The following is a 23,537-nucleotide window of genomic DNA, read 5'->3' on the forward strand; positions in this document are numbered from 1 at the left end:
TTACCATTGGAAAGAGATTTCATGGCCATCAGAACTTCCTCCCAGCTGATAGGTTCAGCCAGGATTTGATTCTGGTCATCTGTAACTCTCAGAGTATCCAAAGATTGGACAAATTGATCTAGCCCAGTTTGTTGCTGTAAGGTTATATTGGTTTCTTCCGTATATAGAGTTGTGTAGAAGTCAACAAAAACATCTAAAACACCGGCAATTGTGTCCTGGATAGTACCAGAACTATCTTTGACCTTAATAATCTGATTAGCTATGGCCCTTTGTCGTAGACGTTTTGCTAAGACCTTACCCAAATTTTCACCCAATTCATACATAGTAGTTCGAAATTGAAAGTATTTAGTTGCTACATCTTTATATAAGGGTTCTAATAAATTAGATTTGGCTATAGCAACTAATTTCATGCTGGCTGCTATGTCTTCTCCCTTACGAATATTAGAACTTAGATCCAATTCAGCTTGTTGGAGAGCTGAGAGTCTAGTTTTTACAGCTTGCTGCTCAGTCTACCAACGATAAGAGGCAAATCTTTTGGTTTCACCGCGTAATGCGGCTTTGAATGTATCCAGACAATACCGACCGGAGCAGTACCAGTATTAATTGAAAAAAACTCTGAGATCCATGAATTAGGTTGTTCTTGATATAGTTTGTCAGCTAAGAGTTTCCTATCGAATGTCCATGATCTGATTTGATTAATTGGACGATCCCAAGGAAAGCTAAAGAGAATAGGGTTATGATCAGATATTGTTCTTGGATTGATTTCAATCTTACCAGATCCAACAATTTGAAGAGAGGTGAAGACATAATCAATGCGGACCATTTTGCTATGAGGTATCGAATAATAAGTAAAACCCGCCTGATTTGGATGATGGTAATGCCATGTATCCGATAATCCATGTTCAACCAGGAGAGTCCGGAGTGCCTTATACACTTGAGGCTTCCGTCCGACATATATATTATGTTTTATTATATCTAAATGACTGGGAATGTTTATATTAAAGTCTCCATAGAAAAACAACGGGTGAGGCCACATAGCTAGCTCTAAATTTAGATTCCTTATGACCTGTGGGTCATCTAGATTAGAGGCATATATTGAACAAATAGAAAAAAGACGGCCCTTAATTGATAATTCTACTATTAGCCATCTACCAAAATTGTCTTGTTTTACTCTTTTGACAAGTCCTAGCCCAGTTTTTAAAATAATAGCAACTCCCCTGATTGTAGAGGTCTGTCGGGTACAGGAAACCAACTCATAACCCAAAAATCTAAGACATGCCCGATTACCCCATGGGATATGGGTTTCCTGCAGGCAGATAATATCCACCTGCATTACCTTCAACAACTCATAGAAAACTCTGCGTTTCTTGGGATCATTTAAACCACATATGTTCCAAGTTACAAACTTCAATCTAGAGGCAGCCATAATATTTGGTGGATATTTGGCGAGAGCCCTAAATAAACATGAGACCTTTTATAACAAATATGAATGCAGTCGAACTGTTTTTCACTGAAAAATATACACATTAATATCACCTCATATGCATTCGAGGAATGACACCAATAATGAAAAAATAGGATAATCAACTCTGAGCACCACCACCACCACCACCATTTTTCTGATATCAGATGGAAGTTCGTTCCAGAGGTGTAAGGCTGCCGTACTAAAAGCCCTGCCTCATGATTTAATTTTCCAGACTCTGGGCACCTTCACCAGATTGGCCGAAGAGGAACAAACCATTTGGGGGTGGCATACCATGCGAACTTATCCTGCAGTGATTTGGGTCCACGGTCATGCAAGGTTTTGAACACTATACACAATGCCTTAAATTGTATCCTCAGCAAGATTGGAAGCCAGTGCAACTCTGAGAGTGCCTGGGAGGCGGAAGAGCAGCGTGATCTCATCAATGCCAGCTTGGCCACCATGGTCTGTATTTTCTGTAATCTCTTGATCAGATACTTTGGTGATTCCAACTGCAAAGCAGTATAATAGTCCAATCTACTGAGGATAGTACTTCTAACTATCTAGCCTGTTTTTAGAACATCGGGAACATTTTCCAAAGTGCTCTAGTCAAGCTGTTTTGTTAACATGATTTTTAAGTGTGAGTTTATTATCAAACATGACTCCCAGGTTACGTACTGTGTTGCTGGGAACCCATGAAATAGCAGTGGGAGTAGGCCAGAAGTTAAACAGGAATGTAGGGGAAATTCTACCTGCTGCACAGTGTAGGATCTCTGTCTTATCAGAATTAAATTGAAGAGAATTCTCCCTAAGCCAGGGTGCTGTGTCCTGCAGACAGGCGTGAAAGTTTTCTAGGGATACAGATTGCTCACCCTCTAGAGACAAGATAAGCCTGGTGTCATCTGCGTAGTTCACAAGGTTTACGTTATGAGCCCTTATAATAGCAAGTAAAGGGCTCATATAGATGTTGAATAATATGGGACTAGTCGCACATCCTTGTGGGACTCCATGCAGGGTGTTAAAAAACTTTGAGTGAAAAGGGGGAGGGCTACTGCCTGTTGTCTGTTAGATAGATACGATCGAAACCACTTAAAGGCAGTGCCCATAATCCCCTCCTCTTCAAGCCTGTACAGAAGAATCTCATGGCTTACCATATCAAATGCGGCAGACAGGTCATGAAGAATCAGTATAGCTGACTGTCCCCTGTCTGCATGCATGCGTAGATCGTCCATAACGGTCCCCAAGGCGGTCTCCATTCCATGGCCTGGGCGAAATCCAATTTGCACCTTGTCCAGAAAGTTGTTTGTTTCTAAGAACTGGGAAAGTGCTTTACTAACTAATCGTTCCAAGATTCTAACTGGGTATGGTAGAAGAGAAATAGGTCTGTAGCTTTTTGGACAGGTTGTGTCAAGTGATGCTTTTTTCAGTAGGGGCGTCACCAACGCCTGTTTCCAGCAAGTAGGCACAGATCCACTAGTCAACGATTGATTGCAAATTTGCCGTAGTACCGGGAAGCATTCTGGGGCCAACTCCTTCCAGATTTTATGTGGCAGGGATCCAGGGGTAACCTGAAGATACCCCCATGGCCATTTTATTTAATTCTTCCATAGAAAGTGTGTTAAAGTGATCCAGGGAATAAGATTTATCTACCCTTGCCTGTCTTGCAGATGGAGATTCCTTTGGCGAATTACCCAATTTAAGTCCATCAATAATGTTACTAATCTTATCCTCAAAAAAGGTTGCCAAGTTGTCACATAATTCCTGACTAGGGACAATCTTATTCTTTGAGCAGTCTGGATTGATCATATTATCTGCTATCCTAAAGACACTTTGAGTACTGTTTTGTGCCTTCAGAATAGAGTCTGCAAAAAACGAAGTTTTTGCTACAAGAATTTCTTTTTTATACTCAGCTATTGCCATCTTCTAGGAAGTTTTCTCCTCATTTGCATATTCCCTACGCCATTTCCTTTCCGCTTCTTTACAGCCCAGCTTCAGGTCTCTCACTTTTTCATTGAACCATGTGGCTGACTGTCAACCTCATTTTTTAATGATTTTTGACCGGGGCAACTTGGTCCAGCCTAGTTGTTATTTGTTCACAATATGTTACATACTTCTCTTCCACCTGCTTATTTACATCACAGTACCTGCTTTGAAAGTTCCTGCTTTTCTTAGGAGTCAGTTTATTCAACATGGGGTTATATAGCTGGAAAACAATCAGATTATGGTCTGACCAATACACTGGTAAGACATCTACTGTTCCCATTGTCTGTTCATCAGAGAATACTAAATCCAGTGTGTGTCCCCAATTATGTGTGGGCTACGTAACCCATTGTTGTAAATTTAAATTTCCACTGCATTGGATAAGATTATAATATCCCGAATCCAAGATCCCGTTGGGCCACAAGTTAAAGTCCCCTACGACAAGCTGTCTGGAGTGGGTCAATGCCAGATTGCTCAGGGCCTCAATAAACCCCTGCTGTAATTGAGGACTGGCTGTTCCAGGAGGTCTATAGCTGACTATGCCATTCAATACTTGTCCTTTGGGGTCCTTTATTAGGAATCCCAAAAGTTCAATGCTCTCTAGCTCATCAATATTAAAAGGAGAAAAGTCCCAGATTTCTTTGAAAATGTCCCCCACACCGCCTCCTCTGCCACTTAGTCGAGGCTTGTGGAAGGCTTTATATCCAGGTGGGCAAGCTAATCCCATTTCCAAATCTGAACCAGGGTGTGTCCACGTTTCAGTCATAAACAACACATCTAGTTCATGCCTTTCTATTATCAATTGAGTTTCCAGATGGTGCCTGGCAGGGATCTAACCTTAAGCAACCCACATCTAAGACTACCTCCTCTCACAAAGTCAGATTCAGGCTCTGCAGTCTCCTCTAACCTGAACCTGCCTCTCCTACCCCCTGCTGCCCCAATCTCAAGCAGCTGTTTCATGGGATAATAATACCTCCAGTCTCCAGCTCCGACTTTTTTCAAACGGGCAGGGTGGATGGCGCTGTGCGTGATAGGTGCGCGGATGGGCGCAGACGGGCTTGCCTTTGGCGCGCTGGTGGCATGCCCACTGCGCGCATCCACTGCGCGGCCACGCCAGCGTGTCACTTTTAAGGGAGCGGAGCATGGAGAAAATAGAGCGTTGACCTCTGAGTAAACGGGTACCACGAGGTCGAAGGAGCCGATAAAGGTATTTATAGTTTTAAAACAGCCTAAAATGTATGGACAGTTAGGGATAGCTTTCATAAATTTACGAAAGTAAAGTGCGAACGTGCAGCAGCATTAACAGGGATCCCAGTATTATACTCGCAAAGCAGAAACACCTTGTAACACGCTGCGTGGCCAAACCAGCATGGAGCTTTTATGGGTGCAAAGCGTGGAGAAGCTAGAGTGTTGACCTCTTAATAAACAGGCCTGCTCTGACAGACGGACACAGCGAGGTCGAAGGAGCCAGTAAAGGTATTTATAGTTTTAAAACAAACTAAAATGTATGAACAGTATTTAAAAACAGTTAGAGATAGCTTTCATCAATTTAAAAGATATATGAAAGTAAAGTGCGAACGTGCAGCAGCATCCACAGGGATCACAGTATTATACACGCAAAGCAAAAACACCTCGTAACAAGTTACTGTGTTGCTGGGTGTGTTCCATCACGACACCCATTGATTTTGATGCTGCCCCATATTAACAAGAGCAGCGTAAATATGGGGCAGTGCCAAAATTAAGACCAAGGAAAACCTTGTCTTACCCTGGCACAATGGGGGAAAATGTTTATTTTCTACTTGTTTTTGCTGTTTCCATTTGTGCTGCGTTGTTCCGCACATATGGAAAGAGCAAAACGCCAATGATTGTTTATGTGCAGCAAGGTGTCACTTCCTGCACATAAACAATCATTAAAAAAAAATATGTATTGCAACTTCTATGGGGGCTGCATTGAGCAGCGCACATAGAAGTTAGAAAACAGTATTTAAAGATTGTGTACAGGAAGGGACACTTTCCTGCTCATACACAATCATTTCCCTGCAACGCAGACACCCTTGCATTATGATGCAAGGGTGCCTGCATTGGCGCTAAGCAGTTAAATTTAGCGCCAGCGCAGGGGGAAACGCAGGGATGCACCATATTCGTATAAATATGGTCCACCCGGGGTTTCTGAAGTTACGGAGCTTGTTGTTGGCCTTCTTGGCTTAACGACACGCTTCTGCACTTATCTTGTAAATATGCCCCTCAGACTTCCCAATTTGGTTGGGATGGCTTGAAGTTAAAGATCAGTTAATGTCTTACTTATCTTTCCTCAGCTACAGCTATTTTTCCTCTTTGATCAGTCACTCACTAAGAGCTCAATAATGCTGTGTGCCTTACATATCTCCCACACTCCTACCAATTTGGCTTACTGTGGTACTATGTTTTCATTTACCCTTGATTGTATCAGAAATGGATGTCTCAATCTTTTTTTGGGGGTTCCTGTCCTGGTATCATCAGACATGATCATTGTGTAACATTGGGAAGTCGATTCGGAAGACTGGACGATTTTCATAGCAGCATGGTGCAAATCATCAATCTTTTCGATATAGACGCATTTAAAATATGTTGCACTAAGTCATGGATTGTATCCGTCTTGTGGAATTGTAACTTTATTGTTGAGGGTTTTGAATATTAAATGCTGAATTACATCTCCGAAGACAAAACCTTTCTCTTGCAGGCTCATTTCAAACTTTTGTAATCAGATAAACTGTTGTTTGGGAAGTGGAGCCCACAATCTATTAGCACAATCTATTCTTGAATTAAATAAAGCTTGATGTTTGTGTATGTATCACAGCCAGGCAATTTATAATGTTACGTTCTCTGTAGGTTGTCACGTCACAGTTGGGGCATCCCTTTCACAGGTTAAAATGGGAGGCTCCAGAAGTTCTAGATTTTGTTCTCATAGTCACAATGTTGGGTGGGTCATAGCCTGGAGTCTTCAACAGACAAGCCCTCAAACTTAGCATTAAACTCTACATTTGCTTTTTCTTATCAGGTTTAATTTGCAGGCTTTTCCAACATGGATAACTTTCCCTATTTTCTTCTTCAGGCTTTGCGCTTCCCAGGAGTTGTTAATCTAGAGGCCATGTTTGAGACACCTGACAGGGTGTTTGTCATCATGGAGAAGCTGCATGGGGATATGCTAGAGATGATCCTGTCAAGTGAGAAGGGGCGGCTCCCTGAACGGATCACAAAATTCATCACAACCCAGGTGGGTGTCCTTTCTCTGATAGGTCTGGGTAGGTTTATTGAAAATCTATTAACACATCTGTGCATTGGTAAAATGTACACCACACTTTCAATTAAGTCAGTGAACACATTTAACAAAAGGTTAATATTGATATTAAACACCTTGGAAGGTTATTTGCGGACACGTGGTACAGGCAAAGACTCATTTTTCCAGGACATCAAAAAGTGAATTTGCCTGACCCTGATATTGTTATTTCTAACTAAGAGCTTTTTAATGTAAGAACATTGACCACAAGTCTAAATTATGTCCTCTATGATACTTCAGCAGTTTCCAACCACAATGTCCTTGGTCACTGAATGACGCTTGTCGTGAAGATTAATACAGTACAGTAGGGCCCATGTACTGCATTACTGCTCAGCTTTTTTTCATACTATAACATGTCTCTGGCGTTGTCTTCAAGTGAATACCTTTATCTTGTACAATTAATGAGAATGCTGGATACACCGGACGGGGGCTGCAATAAAGAGGGTTTCATCTTTGTTTCATTTGCTCTGTATTTTAACAGTGTGCCTCAATCAAAGACTGACTTGAAAGGGCATCTGAAAGAAAGTAGTGGAAGGTTCAACACAGATATAACGTATAGAGAACACACAAAACGTACATTCATGTTTTTCCATATTTCTCTCCTTAGATCTTAATGGCTCTCCGACACCTTCACTTCATGAGCATCGCACATTGTGACCTGAAGCCAGAGAATGTCCTGCTGTCTTCGGACGATGCCTTCCCACAGGTACATATGGAGCCTGATAGTCCCTCATCTCTGTTGATCCCTTCGGAGATTTAGGAATCCAGATTATCAGCTAAGATAAACATAGCCTGTTCTGTTACCTCATAGCAGCAGACATGTTGTAAGGGTCTTTCTATAATTTTCTCCTATCATATCTTTTGTAAAATACTCTAAAACAATGTACAATCAATGCATACATTTCTATAAGGAGAAACACACTAGTTCTCAAGGTCATTGTTACATCTTGACTCACCATATGTCCTCTATTTTTACATTGGAAAATAGTAAAATCTAAGCATTGACCACCTTCAATGCTAAAAAGGCATTATAATCAATAACCTCATATTTTTCACAAGAAAAATAGCCAAATGGTGATCTGCCTTCTACAAGCTACTAACCATCCATGACCACAAAATCATTCCCTACGGAACCAGGATTACAACGACACCCACACAGAAGTTCAGAGCCACCTTGAATAGAACGTCCTACAAAAATGGCACTGTACTTATTTAAGCTGCTAACAAGGACCTAGAACTATTCGACAAATACTTCATCACACTGAGAACCCACACCACCACCTCATGCAACACTTCTCAGGAACCTACTAAACCCACCACCTGTTCCGCGCCTAAAAATAAACGACCCCATCCCTCACCCAGATCCGATGAAAGAAGCATCACCAACACTTCTTCCTTATCACACATTGCACCAACACCGTCATCTAACCCACGCAGCGCCTCACAGCGACCCCCTCCCTCAGCCAGATCTGGTGAAAGAACCATCACCAACTCTCCTCCCTTACCACGCACCGCACGGACACCCTCAGCTACCCCACACAGCGCCTCTCAGAACCTTAATACCCCCACCCCCTTCTCCTGAAGTGCCCCGACCCCTTCCCTCACCCATAACTGATGATAGAAACACCACTAACTCTCCTTACTTAACACACACCGCTCTAACACCATCGCCTAGAAATGCCATGAGAGCAAACAACAACACGACTCCATCAACACCCAACATCTGGTCTCCCCATCCACAGCAGCAGATTGAAAACGACTCACTCAAAACCCAGTCTTACCTCAACTCCAGGAACCTACAAAACGTTATCCTAGAAATCTGAACCTTTCTACAAATTGCGGCAAAATCTCTTGCTAAACTTAAGCATCTTCGAAACTCGCTAGCGACAGACAACGTGACAAAAACTGTCCCCCTGCTGCTAACCAATTGACTCTCGTGCACACGCAAACTCCCCAACTACTTATCAGACCAGGAAATTTAAACACTTCTACTGATATACGAAGGTCCTTCCTGCCCGATCATAGACAAAGAGGAATACGCAATTCTCCCAATCCCCATCAACCCAAGCAGAACATCCCATCCAATCAATAGAGAAATAAACCAGAATAATGTTCATTCTATAACCCCGAACCACGATAGTCAGGAGCCTACTTCAAAAAATTCCTCAAACCAGATCTCTTGCCTTCTACTAAACTGCCGTTCAGCCACTAAACACGCATCTGACATTGCTGACCTTGTCCTTAACATGAAAATGGACATAATCATCCTCACAGAAACTTGGCTCAAGGATTCTTCCTCAACTTGCCTAGACCTACTTGTCCCTACAGACTACTACATCATTAGACTAGACAGACCACACAAAATAGGCGGAGGCTTAGCCTGCATACACCGCTCTGACATCTCCATCTCAAAGTTTCAATTGGAACCCCTGGACTCCTGTGAATACCTTGGGATTTCTGTGAAATCGTCAAGTAACCGCTCTCACAAACTACATGTACTCAACCACCCGCCAAGCTTGAACACAATTTTCACAGAACAACTTATGGAAATCATCACTGCAAACTCTTCCCCTCATTCCAATGACATATTCCTTGGAGATTTCAATCTCCACTGGGAGAACCCACTGGACAAGCAGGTTAACACCCTCAAAAGCTTCCTTGCAGACCATTCTCTGATCCAAGCTATCTCAGAGCCTACTCACATAAAAGGTGCCACTCTTGACTGGCTAATCTCTAAACAAAATACAATTGAATCGATCTCAATCAGCCCTTGTGACTGGTCAGACCATCACATTATCACCTTCCAAATTCCCTCCAATAACACAAAAACTTTCTTGCAGCAAATCAAGCCAAAAAAATGGATAAGAGACACAAACAACATCGACTGGAACAATCTTGCCTCCCACTGTGAGAAGGCTCTTACCCCCCCCCCAATAACATATCAGACGTTCATGCCCTCACTGCTCACTATAACTCCATGATGACCAAAGTATTCGACCAAGCCGCTCCGCCAAAACTTAAAAGAATTCAGGCCAAAGATAAAAATCCATGGTTCAGCGAAGCTCTGAATTAAGAGAGACACAAACTCAGATCAACAGAACGGAAATGGAGGCAACATCCTTCCCCCTCCATCTTAAACTACTCAGGAAAACCAGAAACTCATACAATAAAAGTATTCTACAATCAAAAAAAGACTTCTTTAAATCAGAGCTAGAGAATGCCAAAAATAGAACAAAAAAACTCTTCGAAATTCTGAAACAACAATTGAACAAATTGGCTAAATCATCACTCTTAACATTAACCTCACAGCCGAGTAGTGAAGAATTTTCCACATTCTTCGCAGCAAAAATGAATTCCCTCCTTCTCGAACTTAGTACGGGGCAATCAACTCAGCCTCCCCAAAGATCACTCTAGCCATCAATATGGTACAACATGAGTTAACCCTGCCCAAGGATAACTCTCACTGGTCTACTTTCAAACTTTATGATCTCAATGACATCACCAAAATTCTAAAGACTATCAAACTCAACAGCCGCTTCAATGACCCTGCCCCAACAAATTGCCTACCCCACATCTACCATATCATCACCCCTCTATGGACCAAAATCATCAATGCCTCATTAACACAAGGTCACATTCCGGACTGCCTAAAAACTGGGCAAGTCACCTTGACCAGTTTTTTGAGTCATCCTCAAAAAACCAACAGCTAACACCTCACTGAACTAACACATCACAAATTTCAGTCTACTGAACATCAACCAGCCGGGTTTCAGACCTGGGCATCGCACTGAAACAGCCATCCTGCATATAGTAGACAAGGCCCTCCTAGCCCTTGATAGCATTGAAACCTGTCTAGTAGTCCTGCTCGACCTCTCCTCAGCCTTCAACACGGTCAATCATGACAAACTCCTAAGAAGACTAGAAGACAGGATTGGTTTATCTGGCACAGTCCTTCTATGGTTCAAATCCTTTCTGGAAAACAGAACCCAATCGTTCATGACCAACAAGATTCTTTCGCTCTCCTCACCTAACCTACTAGGAGTACCACAAGGTTCGACCCTCTCCCCTACACTATTTAACTTATACATCAAACCACTTGCCGTTCTATTACAACAGGCCAACATCTCCTACCATATATACGCGGACGAAACTCAACTGTACATTAGGATCACCTTCATCGAAGAGATAAAGACAATGAATCTAGCTCTCGAAAAAACAGTCCAATGGTTAGCAACCAACTCCCACAAGCTAAACTCATAAAAAACTGACTTTCATCTAATCTCCCCCACCCCCAACAACTCCAGGGAAGCAAAGGAATGAACCAAAATGATCTCTGCTCTGAACAGTACACCAACATTGGTGGACTCTATAATATCACTTGGAATCACACTGAATAAGAACCTTAACATGCAAGATCAACCTGATGGCTAAAAATGCTTACTTTCATCTCAGCTATCTCAGAAAAATGAAGCCATTCATCGAAAACCCGGACCTCAAAACTGCAGTCCAGTCCTTAGTCATATCAAGGCTGGAGTACAGATGTTCTACCCTCTCAGGGCTTCCCAAAATCTCAATCGCCCCTCTAAAAGCCTGTCTCAATGCCGCAGCAAGACTCATAACAGGATCTAGGAAATTTGACTGCATATCGCCACACCTAAAGGCTCTCAACTGGCTACCTTATGAAGCTTGCATTAGGATAACTCTAAGAAATCACCAAAGGATTTCTAGCTTAGACCCCTAAGTTTCTTTGTTGTACCTTATGAAGCTCCCATTCACTTAAAGATGGTATGCATCACTCACAAGGCATTACTCCACAATACCTAGCCCAGAAACGTACCTTATCTGGAGGAAAAAGACACTCCAGGAGTGCAGACAATCTACTCCTGAAAGCCTCGCGGTTCAACAAGACTAAAACCTCCAACAGAGCATTTTCGGGAGTGGTGCCAAGAATCTGGCACTCGCTTCCGTCATCCACCACAAATAATCGTCCCGATACCTCGCTTCAAAAAGGAAGTAAAACTATTCTTGACGAGCAATTTCCTCCCTTAAATCAGCACAATCACCACACCTGCTTACAACCTTAAACTTGACTACACTCTCCGTCTACTGATATTTAAAAGCTAAGACTCGCACAGTCTCAAATTGACTTTTATCGCTCAGAATTACTCTCTTTTCTACTTTTTCCCTGAACTAGGTTATGCTTTGTTGACCACCTTATATGATGTGGTTTTTGTTTGTTATGCCACATGTTTACTATATGTGCTCTCCAATATTTTGCTCACTATGTAAAATGCTCTGATACCCTACCTTGGGTCTGGTACACGCTATAGAAAACTCTAAAAATTAGTAATAAAAATAAATAAAATGGTGTAATGTGTACAGAATATCTGGTAAATGTGTGGTAAAAGGGATAGAATTTAATTTGATGTGGTAAAAGTCCATTACAAATGGAATAATACTACCAATAAAGCATGAGAAAAAAGTACAGAACCAGAAATAAAGTGTCTGACAGCATACTGATACTTACAAAGCAATCTCTTAATGAAGTTGTCAAAGATTTTTCCCCATTGGTCAGATGGACCTTTGCTGGTTGACGTGAAGCACTGTAAACGACCAGACATCAACAATACTTTCAAAGGGATTTATTTTAGATTACCAATCAATTCAGTATGTAAGAAAACCAATATTAAGTTCAAAAGATACAGCAATACATCAGATAAGCTGAAATATCTCAGTAAATGAATATGTAACTAAATTAGATACATAGTAGCGACACCACAAGAATAAAGAAAAAATTAAACCAAACAGGTGTTCCGTAAAGAAACTTCCCTTCTCTCTTCTAAACATGAATCAGCTACAGGGATACCTACCCAGGGTTTCTATTTAGGGAGCATAGAAGTTGATTAGACTTCAATAGAAGTCTTGGAAAAGGAATAAGTGTTCATCTTAAAACTTCACACTCACAAGAATAAGGCAAGCAGAAGTCTATACCTCTTGAAGTCTAAAAGGAATCTGCCATCCTAACTGTGCGAACACTAATTAGAGTACCCGGGATTGAGAAACATCCTTATCTCCTTTCACACCACCAGGAACCAACCAACTCATTACTCAATCTTGAGCATCTCTCCGGCCTGGTACATGATGAGCCAAAAGCCTCTATCGATCCTTAGTTCTCCTTCCACGTTCACTGCCAAGGTGTACCCTCCAGGCCTCACTATCAGCAGTCTAGTACAACCAATAAGCCTTTCTCTAACTAGCGAAGATCATGATAATACACCTGCAAAGAAGGAAAGAATATGCTGGCAAGGCAAAATACACATCAATTGAGGCCTGTCGTCAGGCTAAGTTAGCTGAACAGTTTATATAAACTTGAATACATCCACGCGTATAATGTGAGGAATAGGTGAAAAATGTGAGTAAAAGAGTATAGGGGAGATTTTCAAACCTTTTGTGCTGGTTTAGCATCCGAAAAGGGATGCTAACCAGCGCAAATTTTTCGTTGCTATCTTCTCGCCAGCACAATTTGCCCTGAAAAGCGCCCTCTAAGTAGCACAAAGCAGCGCAAATCACTGCTTTGCATTACTTTGCACCGGCGTTACATGGGCATTCCCATACAACCACCAATGCCTTGTACTGCAAAACCATATTTACAAACCATATTTTGTAAACATGGTTTTGCGCCAAAAGTTAACGCCCCTTCAAAGGAGGCGCTAACAGGAGAAATGCTTTTATTTCTCGATGCTTTTCCGACTTTAGATGCGAAATGCACTGTGCAGGACGTATGTAATAGGAAAAGATTTGTATTGTGCCTAACAAAGTTTTTTATACAGGAAGAGTACCCTTCCTGTACAAAACCTATGCTACACTCATGCACACACCCTAGCTCTGCGGCACTAAGGTGTGTGCATGGTGCAGGGCAGCTGAAATCGGCACCGTCGCAAGGGAAAGGGGTGAGAGAGCCATATCTCTGAAGATATGCCACTCTCTTGCTCCCTCACTGTCACACAATGCAGCGCAGCATCACGGGGGCTGCGCTGAGTTGCGTGACTTTTTTTGAAAATCTCCCCCTACATTTTTACATGTGCCAACTAAACATTAGCGTCCAGATGTATAAATCTCTAACCCCTACAATGGTTTCAGTCCATTAATATGTTCAAATGCTAACACATATTAATGAAGTTAGGGCACACAATAATATAATGTCTGGTATGAGTATATATTTGCGGATCACTGACTAAATATCGAGGGACAAAATTAGATTACCCAAAATATAGATTCCAAAATATCGACAGACAAAATATCGAATTCCTATCTACAAACAGGTAAGTACCAAAATATCGCACCCAAAATACAGTTTATATATATATACTTTGTAAAAATATCGAATTTCCTAAAAATAATGTAAAATTAAAAAGATATTAAAAATAAATAGCTAAAATATACTTAAAAATACTTAAATTACCTTAAAATTATTAAATAACTAATTTAACTTATAAAAAAAGAATATACAATCATATCTGTTAAAACATATATATATTAACATAATATTAATGAAAAATACACAATATTATTACCGTAGGATAGCGTGGGGGTTTAAAATTACTATTCCCACTCCAGATAGTGCAACAGTAGGGAAAGCGTTGGATAGCGTAGGGGTAAAAATTACTATTCCCACTCCAGAGAGTGCAATAGTAGGGAAAGCGTTGGATAGCGTAGGGGTAAAAATTATGATTCCAACTCCAGAGGAGGCAACAGTAGGGAAAGCGTTGGATAGCGTAGATGTAACAATTACTATTCCCGCTCCAGAGAGAGCAACAGTAGGGAAAGCCTTGGATAGCATAGGGGTAAAAATTACTATTCCCACTCCAGAGAGTGCAACAGTAGGGAAAGCGTTGGATAGCGTAGGGGTAAAAATTACTATTCCCACTCCAGTAAGTGCAACAGTAGGGAAAGCGTTGGATAGCATAGGGGTAAATTTTACTATTCCCACTCTAGTGAAAATAAATTAATATAATTCACATAATTATCAATTAATCAATTAATAAAAATTAATTATCAATTAAGAATTCATTATCAATTAAAAATTAATTAACAATTTATTCAAAATAAATACCAATAAATTAATTAACATATTTAATTAATTATAATTAAATTACTTCCCACCCTATTCCCCTATAAACCCACAACCCGCTACAGAAAATAAATTAATTTAATTCACATAATTATCAATTAATCAATTAATAAAAATTAATTATCAATTAGGAATTAATTAATATCCAATTAAAAATTAATTTACAATGTATTCTAAATGAGTAGCAATTAATTAATTAACATATTTAATTAATTATAATTAAATTACTTCTCACCCTATTCCCCTACAAACCCACAACCCGCTACAGAAAATAAATTAATTTAATTCACATAATTATCAATTAATAAAAATTAATTATCAATTAAGAATTTATTAATTACCAATTAAAAATTAATTAAATCATTCATTCTAAATAAATACAAATTAATTAATTAACATATTTAATTAATTATAATTAAAATACTTCCCACCCTATTCCCCATAAACCCCAAACCCGCTACAGAATTAAATCACGCAAAAATTAAATAACATAAAATGAATTACTTAAAATAAATTACAAAAATATATATACTTTTCACACATATACTAACATACATAACACTTAAAAAAATTCGATATTATTCAAAATTCGATATTTTTAATAAACTATATTATGTACTTCGATATTTTGACTGTCTATATTTTTAAAATCGATATTACATTACTTACCTTCAAAACGATATTTTTTATGTCTATATTCTGTCCATTCGATATTTGGTCCATTCTATATTTTAGAGTCGATATTTAGGTTAGTCTATATTTTGGAATCGATATTTTGACCATTTACCATATTTGCATTATATTGATCTGTAAGGGTGAAGCCTAAATTGTGCTCCTCTATGTCCTAACTCCAAACCTTTATATGCGGCAATAACATGTGCATCACATGCTGTACTACAGTTAACAAATTTGTGTAATACCGCAGGTTTACCGAAATACTTTAAATCAGGGCAAATAAGTATGACACACCCAGGATTGGTGAGGCCATCTTTAGATCTCGACTTGAGGCAGATTTACCTCTCTGTTGGCCAGGCCTATTATGTTCAGTACACCACAAATATATCAGTTGGCCTTTGAGTAAGTCCCTGACTCATATTCAGATTGATTTGTTAGCTATCTTACTTTCCTGCTTCTGATTCAATGCCTTTCCTCCCTATTCTCATATTTGTCTTGCCTAGGAGCATTTCATGGACACATTGTTCTGATTGCATGAGTTGTATCCTTCCACTGCATACTTGAGGGGCTTCTTTTTTAATTTAACAATTAGCACTCCACATAAGTGCATGTATGTCCTAGCTCTCTCTACACCTTCCTCTTCCTGGCGTGCTCTCTTATCTTCCCTACTTCCTCCTCCCCCTCTTCCTGTTGCTGCCCTCCTTGCTCTCCATCCCACATTTCACTCGCCCCTATGTTGAAATTGTTACTGTTTTTTATTTTTTCTTTGCATTGTGTTTTATGAGGTACCAGCAGCTGCAGAGTCCCACTGGGCTGCCCACTCTTTTTTTTCATGCTTTGTCAAGCTGCAGTGTTGCAATGCATGTCTGTGTGCACCAGCCATTATCTTCCAATATATCTTCTTTAATTGAAAACCAATTCCAACAGTGGGAACTATGCATGTGCACCCCTCTTGGGAAATTGGGAAAAAAGCATTAGCAAAGACAAATAGCTTTTAAAGCCACTACCTATTCACTTTGGCTATACTTATTTTTAATTCTTTCTATTTCCTTCAACACTTGATACTCACTGCACTACCTGAGAGAGGGCATATTTGAAATGCAGATATTGTGGATATTATTCAGGTATGCTTGCAGAAAAACGGGAAAGTCTTTAATTAGATTTAGGTAATGCAAGAAAACACAAGCAATACAATGCTAATTATTTGAGCCAAAATGGTGGAAAGGTGAGAAATTTGTGGGAGCACAGTAACTGCTGTTTTGGTAACCTTGGTATAGTGTTCTTTGAATTTCTACACCTCTAAATACATTTTCTTTCCATAATCCCAAAGGTAAAGCTATGTGACTTTGGCTTTGCACGCATCATTGGGGAGAAGTCCTTTCGCCGCTCAGTGGTGGGTACTCCTGCCTACCTAGCCCCAGAGGTTATCCGGAATAAGGGTTACAACCGTTCGCTGGACATGTGGTCTGTAGGGGTGATAATTTACGTCAGTCTAAGCGGCACCTTTCCCTTCAATGAGGAGGAAGACATCAATGATCAGATCCAGAATGCTGCTTTCATGTACCCCAAGTACCCCTGGAATGAAATTTCTGAGGAAGGTGAGATATCATAATTCATATTGTTCAAACTCATCAAAAGTAGATCCGGAATAAGGACACAGTATGTGAAATGATCTGGTGTGCAGCTTTAGGTTCACAATACTCAACTCTGCTATCTTGCGTTTTGTTCACTCCAAAATGTATACTTATTGTGAGGATGTTGTTTAGATCTCAACATTTGGGGCTCACTATGAGCTGCTCATAATCTCTGATAAGCCCAGTAGCAGGAGTTACTGGGCCAGTTGTGATACTGGTAAAGCAGTAAACCTGTGAGCCCATACAATTTCCACTGAGGCTCTGACTGCTCAAAGCTACCAAAATCTCCCTGTGAAAAATGGACACGGAAGGAGAAGTGGATATGGTAAATTTGATTTGCCTGCAATTTCCCATTTCCTAGTAGAGCCTCAGAGTCCAACTTGAAGTGGCTCAGTATTTCTGACTCTAAGATGGCCGGTACTGCTCGGTCATGTTGACTACAGAGGCTGGAATCACTGGCCACTCCTAATGTGTGTCTTTAAAAACCATAGGAGGTTCATGCAAAACCTACTCTATAACCGTGTAAGCAAAGTACAGAACCTATTTTGCCTCATGCTTTCAACCCTCAGAGAGATGTCTGTAAATAAAAGAAACCAGCATGTTCTTAGAAAAAGCTTAAACTAGTCTTGATCTCTCATTTTTAGGTCTGCCAGGAGCCTAGTTTTTTTTATTTTAATAAAAATACATATATGATATGCTTACTTATAGGTGTTTTAAGCTAGCCATCTTTGCCCATTAGTCTGTAAATATGTCATTCACATTTTCTTCCGCCCACTACAGCATACAGCACAGAGCAGTAGGTTACCCAGCTTCATCTATTAGCTATCATCACTGTGAGTGATGACTCTCTGCCCCAGGAGCGTCCGGTACAGGTAAGAGCAGTGGGGCGGGTGGTGGACTGGGCAGGTGGGGCAAGTCGATGGATGACGGGATAGGTAAAATAAAGTAAATAAATAAATAAAACCACTTATTTTGCGCTTGCCACATTGCTGAGTTTTATTTCGCGTATCCCGTTGTCTGTTGACTCCCCCCCTGCCCTCCCCACCCCTGCCCATCCCACCACTCTTACCTGTGCTGCTGCGCCTGCTATGCCCTTCTCCAAGGAGGACAGATTTTTTTAGATTGATTGGAGTGGCAGCTTCCCCAGCAAAACAGTTTTGCAAAAGCCATAACAAAATAAAAAAGCATTAACAAAGCCAAAAGAGTGACAACTGATGCCAGAACTATTTGGTTTGCAAAATGCTTGTAATCTGATGGGCTCAGCACTCTGCATGCCTGGGTTTTTCATTAGGCTATAATGCCTGCAACTGAAGACATGCAGCACCTAATGTTTCTTATCTGTTTATGGCTTTTCTGGTTGTTCTCCTTCCTACAGCTGTGAACTTGATCAATAGTCTGCTACAGGTGAAGATCCGCAAACGCTTCAGTGTGGAAAAATCTCTAAGTCACAACTGGCTGCAGGTAAGGATTTGGGTGGTAGTGCGTGTTCGAATTCCCACACTCACGTCAGTCTTGGGCACTTAACTGCAAAATAGCACTCTTGGCACTGTAGTGCCAGAATATTGCAGTCAGAATATTGTCTAACATAAATATCATGTCCACTATATTTTTTACAGAATATTGCTCCATTCTAGTTAATAATAAAAAATCTACACCCAATGGAATACTATTTTGGTAAATGTTATGTATTTCAGATGGCATTTTTGACATTTGGACGCACAACCCCGCTGGCTACTTAGAACCTCAATCATGCACTAATGTTGGTAGCATGGCTATTCAAGTTGCATCTTGGTGAAGTTATTTATGGATACTCAAAGCCTACAAGAAACTTTAGAGAATAACTTGTTATACTGCCAGCTGTCAATTTGACCACATAATACACCAGGTTTCCCCTTTTCTACGTTGATTTTAACATGCATAGATGTTTGAATTATGATTAGTTTAGGCCTGGTTGATGAACTCCGCTTCGTTCACGGAGTACGCAGAGATTTTAGATTCCACACTCTGCAGAACTTGCAAGGTTCTGAAAGACTCCACTTCAAGTAGCGGAGCAGAGTTTTTCCATCCTTGCCAACTGTAAGTTGGCGAGCAGGAGCGAGGAAAATCCAACGCTAGACCACTTCCCAGCTAGATTTCTCAACGCGGGTGGTCGCAGATGGTTCCTACCACTCTTGTTGAGAAACCTTCCATTCGCATTGAGGAAGCTGCCCCTCAAGTAGAACTTCTACTCGAGCGGCAGAAAGAAGAAGCGCCCTTTTGCGCTGCACATGATGCAGTTCACACTGACTTTACAGCGCGGGACACACATCCGGTACTAAAAATCAGTGCGAACGACGCAGGGTAACGCGCTCAGTTGCTTGCTGAACTCCACGTAGCTTGGCGGAGGATTTTTTCCACCCCGCCCAGGCCTAGTTTAGTTATGTTGACCTCACCATTATATGTACCAAAGAGAACTTGTATCATTAAACCGTCTTTTGCTCTATTGTTCTCCTCTCTCTCCTTGCCATCTGCATGAAAATGTGTGTGTCTGAAGATAGGTTTGGAGAAGAATGCTCTAAAAGATGGGGTGACTGCTGTAAATGTCATTAAGAAACCCTTACCCTTCAGTGATGTTATAAAAGCCCCCACAGCCCCCTGCTGTGTGGGGAGACCCTGAGCACTGGCAGGTCCCTGACCTGAGAGCCCCAGACTAGGTCTGGAGAGCGGAGCACCCTGGTATATACTTTGCAGGGGGCCCCCTCAAGTTTCATTATGCCACTGTTACCCTTCATTGTACTAAATGTACCACCCCTGCATAAGCTACCAATTCTCAGCAGACCCATCCTGGTAAACCTAGGAATACTGCACTATTTCCCCATTCGGAAAATACAGATACTCTATCTGTAAACAATTTGCACAATTATTTGTTACATTTTGAAAAATAGAGTTCATTTAAAAAAAAAATATTTTTTTTTCCTTTTTTTTCCATTTGCTCTCAATGTGTTTTCACACAACGATTGGACACTGTGTGTTACTAACGGTAAAAACTGTTCATAAAATGTACCTTCAATAAAAAAGAGTGTTGTCTGGCATTTCTCTTTGCTGTAAAGGCTTCCTGAAAAGAGTACTTTTCAATTATTCCCTGTAATTTGATTAACTTTTGATTGGCATGTCAAAAATCAAAAGGGAATAACTTTGCCTCCCTCTACAATTTTAATTATGGCAGCGAAATTGAGCAATGTACTGAGTGCAGAGGGGAATGTGAAGCCAAGGTGCACAAAGAGTCTGTGTTTTCTGCTGCATTAAATTCCATCGAACGAGTTCTTCCACATTCTGTTCTAAAACTAAGCTGAGACAACTGACGAAAACATATCAATCTACATTGAAGGAGTGTCAAGCAGCACAGGTAACATAACTTTGATTCAGATAGCAGATGGTCTAATATAGGGAAGAGGGATTTGGTGACAGGTGTGGCATTAGCATCTGCCATTTGAAAATACCTTATAGAAAAAGCTTATCTTGCAAGAAGCAAACCTCTGCAGGACAGGACATCCTATTCAAGTACTTATTTGGCCACTATATCCATGCAGAGGCATGGTTCTACCCTGATACCAATCTAAACCAGCATGGAGCATCTTGTGGTTGTCAAAGATTTGATCAGGTGTGCCAGCATGTTTGATAAGGCTTTGGTCAATTCTTTACCAAAAAAGTAGGCTGAGAAGGCTTCAAGATCCTAGGGGGTCATTATGATGTCCGGGCCGGCGGTGGCGGTCCTTCCGCCATCACATAGTGATTTACCCACTGCCAAATTACGATGGCGGTGTGTACGGTGGCGTACGCAAAGTCAGTCTGCCGCTTTACCGCCACAGGCAATCGCACCAATTGCCTGGCGGACGGTTCAGGCCCCCTGAAATGGTGGCGGTACCTAGCAGGCACCGTCCGCCACATCAGAATGTGAGTTTCAGTAAAGGCCTTTCCATGGCGGCGATGCCGCCATGGAAAGGCTAGCAAGGACTGGGTTTGGGGCCCATTACGGAACCCCTGTGTTTGGGGGAGGGGGGTGGCTGCACTGGGGGGTACCCATGGAACCCTCCTGTATTTCCATGCACCAAGTGACAGCCACCGTGTGGTACCTGCCACGTGGTGCCGGGAAATGCAGTGCATGCTCTTTTAACATTGCGTATGGTGCTGCAGCCAGCAGCACCGTTCGCAATGTTAAAAGCCCAGGATGCGCCTGCAAGTATGGCGGGCTCATCCTAATATATGTGGTGGGACCGCTGGACGTCTGGCAGGCAGTCCCAGCATCACAACGATGGCGGGCAGACATCAGTCTGCCTGCCATCGTAATGAGCCCCTTAGTACCTGGAAATTGGTAGCAGAGTTCCATGAGATGTGCACTATAACACTTCATGTCTCGAAAATCCCAATTGCAAGTCTAATTCCCCTGCATCACAGTTGTAATCTTCTGATTTGGCACACATGTTCCTCACAGTGTTTCAGTCTTCAGCAAGTTTCGCTTGCCTATTTGACAAACGTCCTGGTATGAAACACCTTTGTCTCTTACGATATAAGTAATAATGGCCATCCCTTAATATAACATTTTCCATTCGCGTCCATGAACAAGAAACTGAGAAACCTTTCAGATGTCTCTATGTGGAGCCTATTCCAGATCCTTAAGGATATGCTATTTATTTGGCTAAAGAGATTTCTTATGCCGTCATAAAGACATTCATATCAATTTGCCTGTGCATTAGCTTCCTATTCTACTGGACCCTTCCATTCCAGTACCCAGATTCTTGAAGATGTGGTTCCTTTTTTGATACCTACAGTTCACAAGCCTCGGCCATCTAGAGAAACCTATGATTCTTATGAAACCGATTCTGCAGTTCAAACAGTGGTGACTCCTTGAGGGAGTTCTGCGGGGCGGTGGGGCAGGGAGGGGGAGGGGAGGGGGTTTAGTAAAATCCGGCATACGGCCGAACCAAGTTAATTACATAAATAAATAAATTAAACAAATTACATTGAACGCGCTGCAGCGCTGATTAGGTTGCAGAGCGCACAATGTAATTTGTTTGATTTATTTATTTATGTATTTAACTCGGTTCGGCCCTATGCCAGATTTGACTACTCCCCACCCTGCCCCTCCCCCTCCCCCGCCTCACCGCCCGGCAGTACTCCCTCGAGGAGCCGCCACTGAGTTCAAAGTATAGTCAAACTCGGCCTATGTTTATGAAACATTTTTAAAATGTGTTAATGTTTCAAGTTCTGCAGGCTCTTATTTTGAGCAATGGCCCCAAACATAGCTGTTCTTACATTTTCTTTAGATTTGCACATGTATCTGTGAGTTGGGGCTTTATTACGAGTTTGGCAGTCCACGGACTGCCAGACTTATGGGGGCACAGTGGTGGCGGTCTTCCAACCACCTCATTACAACCAGGGTGGTTGGACCGCCCTGGCATCACCACAACCACTAGGGATCAGAGATCCCTGGCAGTGGTGCGGTGGTATGAGCGGCCAGCCAAGCATATTATGAGTTTCCTCTTCATCACATTTTTAACTGCCATGCAAAGTGTGGTGGTAAGGAAACAAAGGGGGCCCTACAGGGCCCTCTTGTTTCTCACGCCAAGTGGATGAACACAGGGGAGCACAACATGTGTTCCCCTGTGTGCCCCCTGTGGGCATGACTTTGATGTTCCCATTGCAGTGCCTATTTCATAACCACCGCCCAGGGAATGCCAAGGAACCGGCCACCAAACGGGAGAAACCCCTAATCTAGTGGGCGGTTTCTACATGGGTTTGGCTGTGCAGGAGTGGGGCGGTCCCACTCCTGCACCCCCAAACTCATAACAAGACCCTTAGTATATGTTGATTTTGGATGCATCAGTGATCAAGTGTTACTAGTTTCTCTGTAAGAATTGTCATTCTTAGCCGTCACTTCATGCACTAATTCACTGATTGCAAGACTCCTAATGATGAGCCACTTGTAGTGATGGGCAACTTGTGAAGTAATCACAAGTACCACAGGGAATTAAAACTATTGTACCTTCACCATTTTGTTCACTTGCAAAGATTTACCAGCTCAATCTAAACAAAACAGGAGTTCACAGTCAGCCTGTGAGTGAAATTGCTGCTCGTTGTTGCCAGCTAGGAAATAACTTTAACATCCTTTCAAGCATTTAAGTCATGGCTTACAAAAAAAGACAACTTTATAGCAAAAACTATAGCATAATTTTAAAAACAGAACAAAATTATCTAACAACCCAAACTCTTTACACGTCCTCAAAAGTCAACTAAGTGGTCACCTTGACTCCATTGGCGGATTTATGTTACTTCTCCTTTCATTATGGAACATACAAACAT

General features: G+C 41.4%; 1 protein-coding gene across 1 annotated transcript in view; it reads left to right on the forward strand.

Annotated features, from left to right (window-relative positions):
- LOC147692287 (serine/threonine-protein kinase D3-like) overlaps positions 1-23,537 on the forward strand; it is a 587,115-nt gene that overhangs the window by 525,143 nt on the left and 38,435 nt on the right. Inside the window, exons 14-17 of the mRNA XM_086938546.1 lie at positions 6,534-6,695; positions 7,366-7,464; positions 16,895-17,162; positions 18,574-18,659. Of these exons, the coding sequence (XP_086794672.1) occupies positions 6,534-6,695; positions 7,366-7,464; positions 16,895-17,162; positions 18,574-18,659 (615 nt within the window). The remainder of the gene's footprint in view (positions 1-6,533; positions 6,696-7,365; positions 7,465-16,894; positions 17,163-18,573; positions 18,660-23,537) is intronic.

This window comes from Lissotriton vulgaris, chromosome 9 (genome assembly GCF_964263255.1).
Source record: "Lissotriton vulgaris chromosome 9, aLisVul1.2, whole genome shotgun sequence".
Lineage (NCBI taxonomy): Eukaryota > Metazoa > Chordata > Amphibia > Caudata > Salamandridae > Lissotriton > Lissotriton vulgaris.